Raw genomic sequence first — 18617 nt, forward strand, 5'->3', positions numbered from 1 at the left:
AGATATGTAGAGGTGTGCCAGGCACCATCTCATGAGCTCCTCTCGACAACGCGGTGACCCCGTAGCTAAGAAAACGTCTACAGTTCTGCTGGTTTCTAGTTGTATGAGCACGAACAAGACACTTAATTGCTCTGTGCCTTCGTTTCTTCATCTGTTCTAAAGGGGATACCAGTAGTAACTACCTTATAGGATTGTTTTAAGATTTTAGGAGCATTCAATGAAAATACTGAAATTACTCACAACTGTGCCACAAGCATATGACGTGCTGTGGAAGTGTTAGTTGTCGTCATTTTTTTTTCTTATTCTCAATTTTGAGATGAAAGAACTGGGTTCAGGCTCAGAGAGGCTAAGTGATTTGCCCAAGGAAACACAGCCAGGATGTGAAAGAGGTAGGACGTAAAACTAGGTCTGTCTTGCTTGGGATCTGATTTTCTTACGTCCTACGCATTGTATTTCTCTAAATAGCATTCAGGGCCCTCCCGGCAGAAAACTGAACCTCAGATCTGGCATGATAGGCAAGGATACTCACCCCGGCACTAAGGAGGCTGTCGTTCCTCTGTCTCAAATCTCCCCGCTCACCAAGTCTCATTTCATACTCTATTTCCTTCCTGATCTATCACCAGCTCTCACTGATACACCTGAATTCCCACAGCCTCTTGCACCATTTGCATAATTTAGTGGAAAGAGACCTCTGGATCCAGATTGTCCCGAGTTCAAATCCCACCTCCACCAATTACAAGCTTCATGACTAGGCAGACTGCTGAGCCCCAGTCTCCCATCCTGTAACATGGGTCTAAAACTAACAAGTTAAAATAAAGGGTCCAGTACATAGTAGGTGCTCATTAAATGGAAGCTGTGATTGGTATTGGGTCTGCACCTATTTAGGGTCATTTCTCATTTGATATATGAGTGTCCTGGCTTCCCAAGCAGACCACGAATTCCCTCTGTCCCCATGGCTCACTCACATAACACACACCATGAGGGGCACACTCAGATGTTGAGTCAATTTCTCCCAATCAGGAGTGGGGAACCAGGGCACAGGGTGTCAGCACTGACCGTGAGCTCCCCGGAAGCCATGATGATGGCCAGGTTGGCCAGTCGATTGCAGCTGCAGACAGTATACATCTCGGAGGCTTCCAGGACCACACAGCCAGATGGTGTCCACCTGCCGCTCCCCACGTCTGTGCTCCAGGAAACGCAGATGGGCCTCTCAGACTTCTGCTTTGGCTGAAAATGCAAAGGCTCTTGGTCACCTGAGAGCCCCTCTTGAATGGACTCAATGTGATCACTTAAGAGTCATTTGGGGCAAGAAGATGCAGGGATGTTCTGTAGGGAATGGAGGGAAATGCTGATATTTCCATGTGCAGTGATGAAAAGAAATGTCTTGGATGCCAGACCTGTCTCTACCACTGACTTGGTCATAGATAATGTAAATAGAGTCCACATGTATGTTCCTGCATCAACGCTACATCATCTAAACTAAATCTTACTGGTTGAGGAATGGAAGAACACCTCATAGAAAGAGAAGAGCTCGGCCCTGGCCAGGCAGCTCGGTTGATTGGAGCATCGTCCTGCACACCAAAAGGTTTCAGGTTCAATTCCTGGTCGGGGCACATACCTAGGTTTTGGGTTTGATCCCTGGTCAGGACATGTTATAGGAGGCAACTGATTGATGTTCCTCTCTCACCTTGATATCTCTCTCTCTCTCTCTCTCTCTCTCTCTCTCTCTCTCTCTCTCTCTCTCTCTCTCTCTCTCTCTCTCTCTCTCTCTCTCTCTCTCTCTCTCTCTCTCTCTCTCTCTCAAATCCTCGAGTGAAGATTTAGAAACAAAAAGAAGTAGAAGAGCCCTAACTGGTTTGGCTCAGTGGATAGAGCGTCAGCCTGCAGACTGAAGGGTCCCAGGTTCGATTCCGGTCAAGGGCATAGATCTTGGTTACAGGCATATCCCCAGTAGGGGGTGTGCAGGAGGCAGCTGATCGATGTTTCTCTCTCATTGATGTTTCTAACTCTCTATCCCCCTCCCTTCCTTTCTGTAAAAAAAATCAATAAAATATATTTAAAAGAAAAAAGAAGAGCTCATTCTTTTAGAATGGGCTTGCGTTGCTAGTCATTGGGCTCCTATGAGAAATGAGAGTCAAGCCTGTCCATCGGCAGGTGGGGGCCCAGTGAGGACCTCTTCACAAACCTCGATGTTCTCCAGAGTGTAGATGACTGGCTCAGAGAACCCATCTTTCTTCTCCCCTGTCATGACGCCCCCAATGATGCGAGAATTCATCTTCAACTTCCTCTTGGAGTTGGTCAAGGGGGTCTGAGGGTCTTGGAAGAAGCTCTCATCGAGCACAGACTCCATACCCGCAAAGGAGACAAAAGCCACCCCAGTGGTTCCTGCAAGTTCCCCAAGGGCAAAAAAATGAATAAATAAATAAAAAGGAATCATTTGCTCAGTAGGTATCACAGATGGCCCAACACATGCAGACACATGTATGCTTTCGTACCCTGTACATCTCTGCACCGTCACTGGCCTGCTCTGAGGATTGACACACCAGTGGATTTCCCGGTGACTCTCAGCAGAACCATAAAAAGAAAATCCCGAGGTGCCATCACCTGGAGAAATCTGGGCAACCTTCACAAAGTAAATTTGAATTTGTACTTTTAAGGGACGGTTTGACTCAGCAGTGGGAACTAACGTCCCTCCCATGTTTTTGGCTATTCTCATTCAGTCTCTTGGGAGGTCTCAATGTTGATGGTCTCCAGGGATGTGTCCTAAGCCTGTCCCCATGCCCTTCAGAGAGCACATAGATCAGAGGGTGGCTGACAATGACCAACAAGCCAATCAAGCCATTGCTTGGGGGTTTTTTGTTTGTTTGTTTTTCCTAAATAAAAGTTGTATTGCAACATAGCCACACACATTCCTTTATGTATTGACGTATTGTCTATGAATGCTTTTGCACTATGATGGCAGAGTTGAATAATTGTGACAAAGATTGTAGTGCCCTCAACGCCTAGACACTGTCACTAGAAGGACAGTAGGAGCCACATGTGTGATTTTAAATTGTCTATTGGCCACATTTTAGAAAAGGGAAAAACAGGTGAAATTAACTATAATAATTTTTAACTCACATGCAAAATAACATTTCAACATGCAATCAGTATAAACAACTATTAATAAGATATTGCACATCCTTTTTTTAAAATTTATTTTTTTGCACCAAGCCTTTGGAATTGGTATATCTTTTACATTTACAGCTTTACCACATTTCAAGTGCTCAATGACCAAATGTGGCCAGTAGCTGCTGCATTGGAGGGGGAAGCTCTCGATCCTGCAGTATTGTGAGAGTATTTATTTCATGTCTGATTTCCCTAGCAGATGGAAAGCTCCTTGAGGCCACGGACTATTTCTACCTCCACCATCAGGAGTCCCTCACTGCCTGGCACAGGTCTTGGCACGTAGTTGGTGATCAATTCATATTTGCTGATTGAACGCACCCAAACCACCCTCCTTGACTCTCACGAGCAGGTCTGTACCTGTGGATTCAGATTCTTTGATTGTGGAACAGCCAATCTTCATCTCATCCCCTTTGGCTTTCAAGTTAAAGGTCACATTCTCTTCAGCGCATTCTTCCTTGATAACTTTGCTCTCAATATCTAAAAGGAGAAAGGGAGGCTTTGCATGACATCAAGCAGAAAGTGGGTCGATGTGGGTTTCAGACACAGGTTCGCATCCCTGGTTGCAAGCCAAGGAGAGAACAGAAAGGCCAGTTGGTCCTGGGAACGCACTTGAGCCCCTACATCAGTGATGGCGAACCTATGACACAAGTGTCAGCACTGACATGCGTAGCCATTTCTGATGACACGCGGCCGCTGAGGCGGCCGCATGCTGAGGATGAAACATTTGCTGCTCCTGAGGATGAAACATTTGCGTGTCCGGAGTGACCTCAGTTGACAAAGTCCTGAGAGGGCAGGTTTCACAAAGTGGCCTGCCTGTTCCCAAGGTTAGTCATACATCCTGTCCCCCTCTTAGGCTTAGAGACCCCTAAGCACAATAGTTAGTAATCACACATTCAGCCCCCTAAAACTTAGTTAACCTTTAAGCACAGTTAATGTATAAGCGTAATTACCCTTCAGCAAGAAGCATGGCTAGACTATATGATGGTAAGGAATTTAGGTGGCGTCAGAGGTGTGTGCATAGGTATAGCCGTTAGGATCTTAGCCAAGATAAGGAGCTTTGTGTAAAGGTCAGTAGGAAACCTTAAACAAAGGGGTATAATCACGCTTACCACATTATAGGAATGATGTAATGTATGGAATGTAACTGACCCTGTATAAAAGTGTGGAGAAAAATAAACTCGGGATGGTAAGCGGGAAGTGCTTCCATCCTCCTGATCCCATCCTGTTCTCTGTCTGTCATTTCTCATCCTCACCCTCCTTGCAGGTACTGTTCGACTGATGCCGGCAGGCTCCGGCATTTGCGAAATAATGTTTTTTCCTCAAAGTGACACACTACCCGAATTATGCTCAGTTTTTTGGCGAAGTTTGACACACCAAGCTCAAAAGGTTGCCCATCGCTGCCCTACATGAACGATAGGTGGGTGGGAGCAGCAAACATGAGAAGCGAGCTCTCACATCGGAGGGGATGTATCGGGGAAAGACGGGGCTGAAGTCGACAGTGGTGAAGGCTAGAGTGTGGAGACACTCCTGCTACTCCAAATTTAGACGAGTTTTCCAAAGCCAAAGAGAACAGGAAGGGACTGGGATACGCCCAGCCTGTGGACAAGGGCTCAGGTTCTGCAGTCAGGTGACACGAACTGGGAGCCCCCGCCCTGCTGCTCACCAGCTGTGTAAACCTGAGCAACGTCTTAACCTCTCTGAACCTCAGGTCTCTCACCTGGAACATGGCCACAAGTACAGGACTCTTCATGAAAACACAATAATGGAACCAGAGGAACCCTTGAAAAATATAAACAATGCCACGCCTGTTCCCAGACTCTCCAATTCTGCCCCCCAGCTTACTTCCAATAAAATCCTGCGTCCCTACATTTATCTACAAAACCTGCCTCTCCCTTTTCTGACTCCTTCTCCTGCAGCTGTTACTGCCCTCTCCTCCACATCAGCCACGCTGGCCTCCTTAGTGTTCCCTGAACTCGCCACGTATTCACACATTTGCTCTTTCTCCAAATATAGGGTGTCCCCCAAAATGTATATATACACACACACACTGAATAATTTATAAAGGCAGTGTTTATTAAAATACATTTCATTTTCAAAAACTGAGCTATCCGCGGTTAAAGTGTGCATACATTTTTTAGGATACCCCATATTTACATGGCTCCCTTCCCTCAGGTCCCTGCCCCACTGGGACGTCCCCTAACTATGCTGTGTAAGACAGCAACACTCCCCCTCATCCTGACCCTCTCTAGCCTCCTTATCCTGCTGCATTTTTTTCTCTATAGCACTAGCTCTATCTGGCATACAGACGTCGGTTTGTCAGACTCAACTCACTAAAATGTAAGATTCATGAGGCCAGTCTTGTTCACTACTGATAGCAGTCCACCGAGTACTCTATTTCCACATCTCGACCTCCCAGGCACCCATCAGGATAGAAATTCCGAAGGTTGTGTGACTGATCCTCGGCTGAGTACCATGAGTGGGGTACCGCTGTAAAAGGTCCACAACGCTCAGGATTCCCAAGTGGTCACAAATCACATATGTTCAGGGTGTAGCAGTCAGGAGAGGATCAGTTGGGCCTCAGTAACAAATAATCCCAAATCTTAGTGGATTAAAAATAACAATCATTTCCCACCAATGCATTGACTTGGGATGGTGTTCTGTTTTGTCCTTACATTGAGACCTGCACAGATGGAGAAACTGTGATCTGAAGCATGACCTGTCGGTAGGGCAGAGGGAAAAAAAGCTCTGGAAGGTCTCACACTGGCAACTATTCCATTCACAATCCACTGATCAGGACTAGTCACAAAATCCCACCTAACTCCAAGCCAGGAAGTACCGTCCTACCATGGGCCCATTTGAACACAGCAAGTGACTATCATCCCTTAACACCTGGCATAGAGCAGGCACTTGGCAAGTACTTATTGAGTGAATTAAGGACACACTCCAAACGCAGTGCCTGGCACCACACACACAGCGCCCAGCACTCAATCCATGAGAAATGTTGATAATATGATTGGAGTTGCTTTGCTATGAGTTCAAAGGTTTGAAACAGTTGGGAAAATGGCATATGGAGAATCACATCGCCGAAGTCACTCCTCAAAACCAGCACCCAGGTGTGACCTTGCCATGAAGGATATGTCCTACCCAAGTGCTCCGTCTGAATAGTCTGACTGCCATTCGTTGAGGGTTTCAGAAAAGCTGCCAAAGTGGTGCTTTCCACACTCTCCAGTAAGACAGTGGCCAGCGTGGAGGTCTCGTCTTTGGTGAAGTTGGACCACGTGGATGTTTGTTCAAGCACAGAGGCAAAGCTCTCAGCCGTACTCTGCAAGGAAAAAGGTGCTTGCTTGCTTTTTCTCTTCCTCTCTCCTCTCTCCTCTCTCTCTCTCAGTCTCTCTGCCTCTCTTTCTCTCTGTTTTACTGTGTCTCTTCTCTCTCTCTCATCCATGAAATAGCAACTGTCCTCTCTCATCAAGAGAGTGTTTTACAGCCCTAGCCTTGTTTTGCTCAGTGGCTAGAGCATTGGCTGGTGGACTGAAGGGTCCTAGGTTTGATTCCAGTCAAGGGCACATACCTCAATTACAGGCTTGATCCCCGGCCCAGTTGGGGCAAGTGGGGAGCAACCAATTGATGTGTCTCTCACACACGTATGTTTCTCTCTCACATCAATATTTCTTTCTCTCTGTCTCTCCCCGTCTCTTTCACTCTCTCTAAAAATCAATGGGAAAATATCCTCGAGTGAGGATTAACAAAAATAAAATAAAATAATTTTTAAAGAGTAATCCAGCCGAAACCGGTTTGGCTCAGTGGATGGAGCGTCGGCCTGCGGACTGAGGGGTCCCAGGTTCGATTCCGGTCAAGGGCATGTATCTTGGTTGCGGGCACATCCCCAGTGGGGGGTGTGCAGGAGGCGGCTGGTCGATGTTTCTCTCTCATCGATGTTTCTAACTCTCTATCCCTCTCCCTTCCTCTCTGTAAAAAATCAATAAAAAATATTTTAAAAAAAGAGTAATCCAATCCCCTATTTTTTAAAAAAATAGATGAGTGGATAAACAAGCTATGGCCCAGCCATACAGGGGAATATTACTCAGCCATGAAAAGGAGTGAGGCACTGACACTCACTGCAGCATGGATGGACCTTGAACACAGATGCTTAGCGAGAGAAGCCAGACACAAGAGGCCACATCGTGTGTGATTCCATTCATGTGACATGTCCAGAGCAGGCACATCCACAGAGACAGGAAGTAGATTAGTCGTTGCTGGGTGGGGGGTGGGGGGATGAGGAGAGATGCTTATGCAGTTTCCTTTTGGATGGTAAGGATGTTCTAGAACTATAGTGATGATGTTAGCTCAACCATGTGAATGTGCTAAATGTCACTAATAGTTTCCCCAAAAAGGGAATGGAGCTATCGATAAACACAACATTAACAACTCTCAAAGGCACTGTGCTAAGTGAAAAAAGCCAGGCGCAAAGGGCTGCATACTCTGTGACCCCATTTATATGATGTTTTAAAAAGATAAAACTATAACGACAGAACAGATCAGGAATTTATCGAGCCTAGTGGTGGACAGAGTATGCGATTATAAAGGAGAAGCCCAAGGAAGTTTGGAGGTGGGGGTGGGGGTGGGGAATTAGAACTGTTCTGTGTTCTGATTGTAGTGGTAGCTACACCCATCTACTCAGGTAATGATAAAACATGTAAGATTGTCCAGAAAAGGGCAATTCTGTTGTATGTTAACTTTTATTGTTTTGTTCTGTTTTTTACTGTATGTTAACTTTTCAAACCTCACAACTTCCAAAAATTAAACGTGAACTCACAACCTAATCATAAAGAGGACTGAGAGATTCAAAACATGAAATACAATTACAACGGCGTCCTTACCTTCAGAGAAACGGCAGTGGTTTTATTTGCACAGTTCTCATCCAGGACGCTGAAGGTGGCATTCATGAGTGCACAAAACGAAACCTGTGCCCAGAAGGAAGAACGCTCGTGAGCATTGTCCCTCCCTCAAGCATTCAAGGTACAGACTGGGCCTCCAAGTCCACTGCATGGGGTGGCTGGCCCTCAGTCCCTGAGGCGCCGTGAGTCCCTGGAATCCTCAGGGAAATACAAACTCACCATATGATCCAAACTGGAGCCACAGCACTTTTCTCTTCCATGAATAAAACATCAGACACACATGAAAGCAGAACGTCATAGTGGGGTGAAAAGATGGGAGGCGTGTGAAAAAAAGTCAGTGGCTAAATACTTACATCTGCAGGCTCCACTGCTGCTCCCACTTGGCAGAGCAGGACCTGTTTATTGTTGGGGATCACATCTTCTTTACACTTGAAGGGAACTCCTAGGAATAGCACAAACGCAACCAAATCGGGCTTAACCACAGCAAGGTATGGCTGAAGCAAGTCTGATTATGCCACGCCCTGCTTCAAGTCCATCCACTGCCATATTCTACAACAGTGGAAACAAGCAAACTCACTCTACCACACGGGGACCCTGAGATGTTCTATAAAGCTCCAAAAACAAACAAATCTAAGCAAGGCATTGCTTAGGAATATATGCAAGGGGAGAAATCTTTATGTAAGCAGGGTAATTATGAACACAAAGTTCAAAATGATTCCCTCTGGGGAAGAGACAGGGGTATGGAATGGGGAAGAAGCAAGGACATCGATGATATTCTACTTATGTTGACAAGGGCCTCAGGTAGATTCACTTTATTACTGTAATTCATTGCTTCCATGTAAGTTACTTATATTTTTAACGTCCCAAACAATCCATAATTTAACATTTTTAAACCTCTTATGGTTTCCCGTTGTTCTTGACGAAGAATTTTCTGCAAAATTGTTTGCACGGTCCACAATATCCTACAGTGTCTGACCGCCGCCCACCTTCTCAGAGACAGCTAATGCCATTTCTCTTGCCCTTTCTCTGTGTTAGCTTCGGGGCCTTTGCGTGTGATCTTCACGCTTCATCTGGAAAATTCCTACCCTTCCTCCAAGCTTCAGCTGAAATGCTATTTTCCCAAAGCATATGAAATATCCCATTAGTCACTCCAAAGTGTTCTAAGATTCTTCAGTGGTCACATTCATCGCGGTCATTAAATAATTATTTATGTGCTCTCTACTTTTTCCCCTAGACTATAAGCTACGTGAGGGCAAGTATCGTGTCCATCATGTCCAGGACTGAATTCTCAGTGTATGGGTCAGTTTGATTCATTAACTAATTAACAGATGCTCTGAAAATAATGTATTGAATGAGTGAATGAATGAATGTGTAAATGAATGAACGAATAAAGAGAGAACATGTGGATGAGGTGAAAGTAAGAAAAGGATCCAGAGGTTGGGCAGAGTGAGCAAGACACAGGTTCCATTGCCAAGACACACAAGGAGATGATTACGTTTGCAGCTGAAGTTGCCATATTTCCAGGAGCCTTCCGGCTTCGGACGAAAGCCCACAATGCAGCCACAGCTGTAGGAGCCCAGGGCATTGGTGCAGACAGAATTGGGGCCACATGGTGATGGATCTTGCTCACACTCATCAATATCTGCAAAGAACGCGAGAATATCAAGCAACCAAAGGAACAAGGAGATGCTTTTTGTCCAGGGATGTCCACACAACCCTCCATTTACCTCTACATTCCACCTCTTGCTCAGTGAAGTTCAGCCGTCCATTGCTTGGTGCAAAGCCAGGGTGACAGGTACAAAAGTAGCTCCCAAGGGTATTGGTGCATGTTGCATTGAAAGGGCACATATCCGGGCACTCATCAATATCTGTGTAGTAGAGAAAGGGCGTGAAGTAGAGTTGGCCAATAATCCAACAAAAGTCATGCTTCCCATTCTGAAAGGTAAGAGTGTTCATTTAAATAATGGCAGCCCAACCAGGGACTACCTTTCCCAGAATCCTCGGCATTTGGGCGGGACCGTGCAGTAACCCACCCCCAACATTCTTTTAACATTGTTTCTGTTACCTATCATATAACTTCAGATAAACAGCCTGTTTGCTTAAGAATTCTAGGAATTAACTTCAAAAGAAGCAGACCCCAACCTCAGTGGTTCTCAACCTTTCTAATGCCGCGACCCTTTAATACAGTTCCTCATGTTGTGGTGACCCCCCCCCCCAACCATAAAATTATTTTTGTTGCTATGGTTGGGGTCACCACAACATGAGGAACTGTATTAAAGGGTCGCGGCATTAGAAAGGTTGAGAACCACTGCATGATCTTCCGGCCCTGGGAGATTTGCTGACCTTCAATCAGTTATCTGAACAGACTGTGCTGACTTGCACGTAGTCCCTTCAATGGAGAACTCTGAACCCCTTCCTTCTGATTTCTTTGTTCTGCTCTGGTTTTTTTGTTTGTTGGTTGGTTTGGTTTGGTTTTGTAATTCCTCTTCTCTCCTTACAAAATCCACTGCCTGCGTCCAATTGTTAAGATGGTCTTTGCAACGTAAGTGCACCATCTTCTCGGGCTGCCAGCTCTTGAATAAACCTACTTCCCTTTCACTGACCCTTGTCTCTTCATTATTGGCTTTCCAGTGGCAGGCAACTGAACCTGGGTTGGGTATCAGTGTGACCAGTCTTCACTTACAGAATGTGAAAAGTATGACATTTGTCACTTCTGGGCCAATATGACCAAGCAGTGGGTGTGCCTTCTCTCTCTTGCCCCACCACTGGCTGGGACCAGGGATTCCAAGGTCCTAAGGGATAGAAAAACCAAGACATGCAAGGAGGTTGGACCCCTATTATCATCTTGAGGAGAAAGGCTGCCCATCGGCCCAGAATATCCATATTGGATTGTTATGAGCATAAAAAATTTCTAAGTTAAGCTAGTGGTTCTCAGCTGGGGGCAGTTTGCTTCCCCAGGGAACCCTGGGCAATGTCTGGAGACGTTTTATTGTCAAGACTGGGGGAGGGGGTGCTACTTGGATCTAGGAGGTAGAAGCCAAAGACACTGCCAAACATCCTGCCATGTCCAGGACAGCCCCCCACAACAAAGAACTATCGAGCCCCAAAAGTCAATAGTGCAAAGGTCGAGAAACCCTATCCTAACAAATACAGAGTGGTGTCAGGGCACCGTGGCAATACAGGGTTATCTCTCCCTCTGAGGGTTTCCTCTCCCTCTGAGGGTTTCTGAGCCACAGAGAATATATGGAATTGAATGCCCCAGAGAAAATAATTAGGGGGGAGGTAACGACATCTCCATGTCAAGTCACAAACCATGAAGAATTGCCCTAGCTTGTTTGGCTCTGTGGTTGGAGCGTCAGCCCTCAGACTGAAGGGCTGAAGTTTCTATTCCAGTCAAGGGCATGTATCTCGGTTGCAGGCTCAATCCCTGGACCCAGTCTGGACAGGTGTGGGAGGCAACCAATCGATGTGTTTCTCTCACGTAGATGTTTTTCTCTCTCTTTCTTTCCCCCTCCCTTCCACTCTCTCTAAAATTTCATGGAAAAAAATATCCTCAGGTGAGGATTAACAACAACAAAACAAAAACAAAAAAAGAATAAACAAGCAGCATCCACTAGTCACTGAAGCAGGTATGTGGCACACAGCACTGGACATTACCATGGAGAGCCGGGACAAGAAGTCCTTCTGATACGAATGTAGACTAATTTGGAGTCATCAAAGTGGCCCACAGCTGAAAGCACGGGGAAGTGGTTTTCCTCTTGGTGTTACAGAAAACATCTCTAACCGAAGAGTGAGCTAGGCAAGCTCTTGTCAGAAGTAGCAGGGAGGGAATTTATATTTCACATATGGAGCTGGACTAGTGCATGATTTTCAAAACGTTTGGGCCAAGAGAACCTTTGTTCCTGTGAAGTGAAACCTGAGTAGGTAAGACAAATGAAAGAGGTGATCGTGTGATGAAAAGTGGGGTGGAAGTCCATGGTTTGGCTTTCTTTCTTTTTTTTTTAAATATATTTTATTGATTTTTTACAGAGAGGAAGGGAGAAGGATAGAGAGTTAGAAACATCGATGAGAGAGAAACATCGATCAGCTGCCTCCTGCACACCTCCCACTGGGGATGTGCTTGCAACCAAGGTACATGCCCTTGACCGGAATCGAACCTGGGACCTTTCAGTCTGCAGGCCAATGCTCTATCCACTGAGCCAAACCAGTCAGGGCAATGGTTTGGCTTTCTTGCCATTGATCGGGATTCTGAATAGGCTCCCAGGAGCCATTGGAGCTGTATTACTCTCTCTAAGGTCCCTTTCGATTTTATCGCTCTACTGTTCTGCTTCTAACAATGTCAGCATCTAGTGCCGATCAATAAGAAGAAATAGATTGTTTCTAATTAAAAGAAGCATGATTTCCCCTGGGGCTGAGGGATATAAAATGTGTTCTGCAGTGTAGTCGATACACTGAGGACGGCCTCCATCAACCCTTTCACTTCCTGTATGCATTGGAAGTATTCCCTCCCAATGTTCCCCCAGAGGGATGGGTGTTTATTTCTTTTTCCTCTGAACCTAGGCTGGCCCTGGGTGTGACCAATAAAAAGTGCTAGAAAACTGCTGAGCCTAGGCCTTATGAGAACTGACATTTCTGCTTTCTGCCCCTTTGAATGTTCCTTCTTGGAGACCAGCTGCCATGCCATGAGGAAGCCTAAGCAGCCATGTGGAAAGGCCCACGATGAAAATTAGGGGCCCAACTAAGCTCCCAGCCAGAGACCAGCACTAACTACCAGCCACATAAATGAGGCCATTTCGGACCTGCCAGCCATCCTGATACCCCAGAAAACCCATGTGGTCAACCTGTAAAATCACGAGCAAGAACAAAGGGTTGTTGTTATATGCCATTGCATTTCAGGGTCATTTGACAACCGTTGAGACTCATTCTGCTCATTCTCTCCTCCTCACGGCTGGGAGAATTACCTGTACATTGGAAAGCCTCTGGTTGCTTGGGGGTCCAAAAATCAGGCGAAATGAATCCAGGCAGGCAGGAGCAATTGTATTCTCCCGGGATGTTGGTGCAGACAGCATTGGGACCACAAAGAGTCGAGTTTCTGGAACATTCATCCACATCTAAGCAGAAAATTGGTCTAAGTCATAAAGATGAAGGATGCTGAAGCTATAACAGCAGTACACAGCCCACCAGGGACAGAGCCAAGGGGTTTCCCTGGCCCTGTCTCACCTTCTTACACATGTTTTCATTGCTATGGAGGGAAGTGTTCAAATGCATGTCTATAACCCACACAACCAGAGGCTTCCCATGGCTCAGGGTAAAACCCAAACTCCTCATTAGCACCAACACGACCCTGAGAGCCTGCTCCCAGCTAAGCTCACCTCCCTCATCTTCTGCTTCTACTCTCTGTATAATGAGGGATCCAGATTCATTGATTACCTGTAGATTCATGAAGACTCTTCTCTCTCACCTGTGTTCCCTCAGAACTCAAGCTCATTCACTCCTTCTTTCCCTGGTGAATGCCTGCCCCTCTCCAAGGAATCACTATATTATCCTATATAATAAAAGCCTAATATGCTAAGTGTCTGGTCATCTGTTCAACCAATCAAAGTATAATATGCTAATGATATGCTAAGGCTGCTCAACCGCTCGCTATGACGTGCACTGACCACCAGGAGGCAGACCCTCTGACCGGTAGGTTAGCTTGCTGCTGGGGTCTGGCCATCGGGACTGAGCGAGATGTGTCAGACACACCCTGGAGACCTCCCATGGTCCGTCCCCAGCTGGCCAACCTCCCGTGTCCCTCCCTGGCCCTGATCATGCACTGGTGGGGTCCCTCAGCCTGGCCTGTGCCCTCTCGCAATCTGGGACCCCTCAGGGGATGTCGGAGAGCCAGTTTCAGCCTGATCCCACAGGCCACGCCAAGGGACCCCACTCGTGCATGAATTCGTGCACTGGGCCTCTAAGTTAATAACAATAACAACTAAGATGTATCAGGGTGGAGGACTGGAGGACAGGACATCTTGGGTGTGAAGCCGCCCCGAGGCACAGTTCAGATGCTGACCCTCCTAACTCCTGTCTATTTGACCTTGGAAGAGTGACTCCACCAAAATGGAGGCTCCGTTTCCTCATCTCAAAAATGAATGTAAAATATCACCAACACTACCAGGTTCTTGGGAAGACCGAAGGAGGTCGGTCACATATGGAAGAGCTTAGGGCCTTGGCTGAGATCCTGCCTCCAGGCCTTTGTACCTGCTGTTCCCTCCTCCTGGAACTCCCTTCCCCAGATACCCAATATCTCACTCCCTTGGTGTCTTCAGATCTTTTTTTTTTTTTAATATATATTTTATTGATTTTTTACAGAGAGGGATAGAGAGTTAGAAACATCGATGAGAGAGAAACATCGATCAGCTGCCTCTTGCACACCCCCTACTGGGGATGTGCCCCCAACCAAGGTACATGCCCTTGACCGGAATCGAACCTGGGACCCTTGAGTCCGCAGGCCGACGCTCTATCCACTGAGCCAAACCGGTTTCGGCATGTCTTCAGATCTTTCTCAAATATCCACTTCTCATTGTGGCCTTTGCTCTAATAAAATCAGAAACCCACTCCAGCACTCTCTATCTGCCTTCCCTGTCTTATTGGTCTTCGTCTCCTTTAACTATTACGGACACATAATACATGCGTGCATTTATTTTTGTTACCTGTCTCCTTCCACATGAGATGATAAGTTACAGGAAAACAAATATTTTTGCCTGTGGTTTTCACCACTGTATCCACCATCCCTAGACTAGTGCCTCACATAAAGTACGTGCTCCAGGACTGTTTGTTGAATGAGTGCGTGAGTGAAAGAAAGAAAAAATGAATGATGATTGGCTTCACCTTTGTAGATGAGGGCTTTGAACTCAGCTGAGATCCACCCTGATTCCTGCCCCACCACTGCTGTCTTTGCAAACAGGCTTGGACCTGGATCACCAAAAGACCCCTTCACCTACCTTCACACATTCCCCCTGGGCCATGGAAACTCCTGTTTCCACTGCCGGATTCAAATCCTGTATTGCAGACACAAGAGTAGCTTCCAAAACTGTTGTGGCAGGTCGCATGCTCCGGGCAAGCTCTGGGATCGGCACATTGATCCACCTCTAACGAGTGGAAATGAAAACCCAGATCAAGCAGGTGAGGAATTGAGGCCAGGAGACTGCAAGCAGGAGACCCCCCTCTACATGTTCCTAACCGGGGGCACACAGTGCTGCTGCTCCCCAATACCCGTGTCCCCCCTTCTTCCTCACCTCCCGGGCAGTGAGACGGGCCCGGGGAGAATAACTTTTGGCCAACAGCGTGTAAGCAAAAGGGTGGCAAATAGTTTCAAAACATAACGATCATCGATTACAGAGGTGTTCATGGTCTTTCACTGCTCCCTGTACCTACACCCTGGGATGTGGGCTCTGCCACTCCTCTCTTTAAGATGTGGAGTTGTTTCCCCACCCCTGGATCTAGCTGGCCCAGTGACTTGCATGGGCCAACAGAATGTAGCGAAAGTGATGTTGATACCAGTTCCAAACTTATACCTCTATAGCAGCGGTTCTCAACCTGTGGGCCGCGACCCCTTTGGGGGTTGAACGACCCTTTCACAGGGGTCGCCTAAGACCATCGGAAAACACAGATATTTACATTACGATTCATAACAGTAGCAAAATTACAGTGATGAAGTAGCAACGAAAATAATTTTATGGTTGGGGGTCACCACAACATGAGGAACTGTATTAAAGGGTCACGGCATTAGGAAGGTTGAGAACCACTTCTCTAGAGGGTTGTTTGTTTCTGCTCATTCTTGGGGCTTCTGCCATATGAACAAACCCTAGACTGGCCTAACGAAGAAGAATAAAAGACAAAGTGGAAGAGAGATGGATGGCCCCAGATATGTGGACAGCCCAACCAAGATCAGCAAAACTGACCCCCAGCTGACCGCAGACCCACAAACAAATCCAGTTGAAACCCAAAGAACTGGCCAGCAAAGCCCAACCTCAACTGCCAAGACATGGAACTAAGAGTTAAATAAATGGAGGTGGTTTTTAGCCACTGACTTTCAGGGTCATCTATTAGTCAGCAATAGCTAACTGCTGCAAATGGACTGACTTCAAACATCTCTGGCTCCAAGGCAAGAAAATATAATGAAGTTTGAGCATGTCATGCAGTCACCCTCTCTAAATGAACATGGAGAATACAGACTCTCTGCCTCTTGGTGAGAATATTCTGACTGCAATGTGGGGGACAGAATCAAAGAGCAAGACAGAGACTGCTGTAAACCATATGGTGTTTGGACCAAAGATGGAGAAGAATGAAGAGATTCCAGATCATTTACCAGGTCAATCACTCAAGACATGATGACTGATTTAATATGGAAGGAGACAGAGGATCAAGGAAAACTCTCAGGTCTTAATTTAAATGCCTTTTAGGAGAAAGTTCTGAAGTTCGGGTCTCTCTACGACAGTGTCTCGACCTTAGCGCTACTGCCATTTGGGACGGGATCATTTTTGTCCAGATGTAGGTGTGAACAAAACCAACTCCATTTCTGCGTCCAGATCTCATTTTATTTTAAGTTTCATGCTGTGATTAACCTCACTGTCCTTAGCAAGCAGATCAAAGCCTTCTGGTTGATGAATATCTATGTTCCTTAAAATATAACCACAAATATTTTTGTTAGTAATGGCTGGAATGCCATGGCAACCAAGATAAATATCAAACTGGCCATCTGTCACAAGACCATAAGGAGATAGGGCCCCTGGCATTGCTGTACTGCATTCTTTGTCCCTTGGTCTTGTCAATCATTAGTACCTGACTTATACTATAAAAAAGCACCATAACAGGGGTCTGGAAGTGGGGAATAATCTGTGCTGGGCTGTCTGTTCTGCTCTGATCTAATCTTCCCATAAGAAAGTAACCTGTAATAAATTCTGTTATATTCTATGAAGTTGCCTGCTTCGTTCTTCAGTCTGAAGTTAACTTCTCGTTATGGCGGCCAGTGCACCGTTGCCCACCATCAGATAATTTTTGATTGTGGGAAGCTGTCCTGTGCATTGTAACGTGCCTTACCCTCTAGATGACAATAGCACACACAACCCCACCATCACCACCAGTTGTGGCCATAAAAAATGTCTCCAGACATGGCCAATGTCCCCTGGGAGAAAGAGCACTGGAGAGCCTCCCATACTCTCAAGTACTTCCTGACCCCACTGCTGAATTCATCGTAAGATCTCAACAGGAGTTCAAATCCCAGTTCTTCCACTTTAACGGCTGTGTGTCCTTGAGCAAGTGCCTTCATCTCTCTGAACCTCAGTTTTCTCAAGTCTTAAAATGAGGATCAGCGTCCCGATCTCATAGGATCATCAAATGAAGTGATGTTTCATTAAGAAGGTAAACGAAGAAGAGCAGGTCCCCCATACCTTCACAGAGAGAGTTGTTAGAGATGAATCCATCTTGGCAGTGACAACTGTAGCTTCCCAAAGAGTTGGCACACTCAGAATGCTCTGGGCAGACTCCACTGTCGAGGCATTCATCGATGTCTGAGGAGCAGCAGAGGAGAGCGAGCAGACAAAAGATTGGCTGTCTACGATTAAATACTCATGTGCCCAACTCAGTGGTAGCTATCCACCAAAGACCCATGCAGAGCCCAGGAGCATTACCTGTACAGGAGAAATAACCTGGATTTTCCGGGCTCCAGGTATCTCCGGTGGAAGAAGAGAAACCAGGCAAGCAGCTGCACTTGTACCTCCCCGGCAGGTTTTTGCAGACTGAGTTAGGACCACATTTTGAGGGACCTGAAGAGCATTCATCTACATCTAGACAGAGAAAGAGTCAGAGTTACAAATCTGCCTCATCTTGAATAAAAGACTGTATTTTCCAAAGATGGTTATAAAGTCTTCCATTCCTTATGCCCTTCATTCAGTGTGAATTTGGTACTCTTTTCATCAAGCAGCGGGTCTATGTTCCCTCCCCTTGAATCTGAGCATGCTGTGACTATGGTGGAAGTGACACTCAAGGTTATAAAAAAGCATGCATTGTTCTCTTGAGATGCTCATTCTTAGAACTCAGCCGCCATACTGTGAGGAAGCCCAACCAATCATGAAAAAGCAGCCCGCATGGAGAAGAACTAAGGCCTACAGCCCACAGGCCTGGTGGAGCAGCCAGCCAACAGCCAGCACCACCTTGCCAGCCATGAGAGTGGGCCCTCTTCAAAGTGGATCCTCTAACTCCCACATGAGCCAACTCAACTGACACTGTGTGGAACAGAGACAAGCTGTCCACACCAAACTCAGCCCCAATTGTGGATTCATTCATGAGCAAAATAAATGATTGTTATTGTTTTAGGCACTAAGTTTGCAGTTGTCTATTACCCAGTCGAGAACACCTTGCAAAACCACCTCTAGGAATTTACTCATTGAAGCACCCATAGAACTGTGCAATTGTGGTACCATGGGGGTGGCCCTGCTCTATCAAGCCACCCTAAATAAACACTTGCTATGTACCTGTCATGCAAATAAAACTTCAAGGCAAATCTCC

General features: G+C 46.2%; 1 protein-coding gene across 1 annotated transcript in view; it reads right to left on the bottom strand.

Annotated features, from left to right (window-relative positions):
• Window positions 1–18617, bottom strand: part of ADGRE1 (adhesion G protein-coupled receptor E1) — a 52270-nt gene that overhangs the window by 21990 nt on the left and 11663 nt on the right. Inside the window, exons 4-15 of the mRNA XM_079770816.1 lie at window positions 17741–17896; window positions 17501–17620; window positions 15053–15199; window positions 13028–13177; window positions 9794–9934; window positions 9562–9708; window positions 8420–8508; window positions 8049–8132; window positions 6313–6490; window positions 3526–3645; window positions 2186–2385; window positions 1057–1227 (exon numbers count right to left, since the gene is read on the bottom strand). Coding sequence (XP_079626942.1) covers window positions 1057–1227; window positions 2186–2385; window positions 3526–3645; window positions 6313–6490; window positions 8049–8132; window positions 8420–8508; window positions 9562–9708; window positions 9794–9934; window positions 13028–13177; window positions 15053–15199; window positions 17501–17620; window positions 17741–17896 — 1703 coding nt within the window. The remainder of the gene's footprint in view (window positions 1–1056; window positions 1228–2185; window positions 2386–3525; window positions 3646–6312; window positions 6491–8048; window positions 8133–8419; window positions 8509–9561; window positions 9709–9793; window positions 9935–13027; window positions 13178–15052; window positions 15200–17500; window positions 17621–17740; window positions 17897–18617) is intronic.

This window comes from Cnephaeus nilssonii (genome assembly GCF_951640355.1).
Source record: "Cnephaeus nilssonii genome assembly, chromosome: 5".
Classification (NCBI taxonomy): Eukaryota; Metazoa; Chordata; class Mammalia; order Chiroptera; family Vespertilionidae; genus Cnephaeus; species Cnephaeus nilssonii.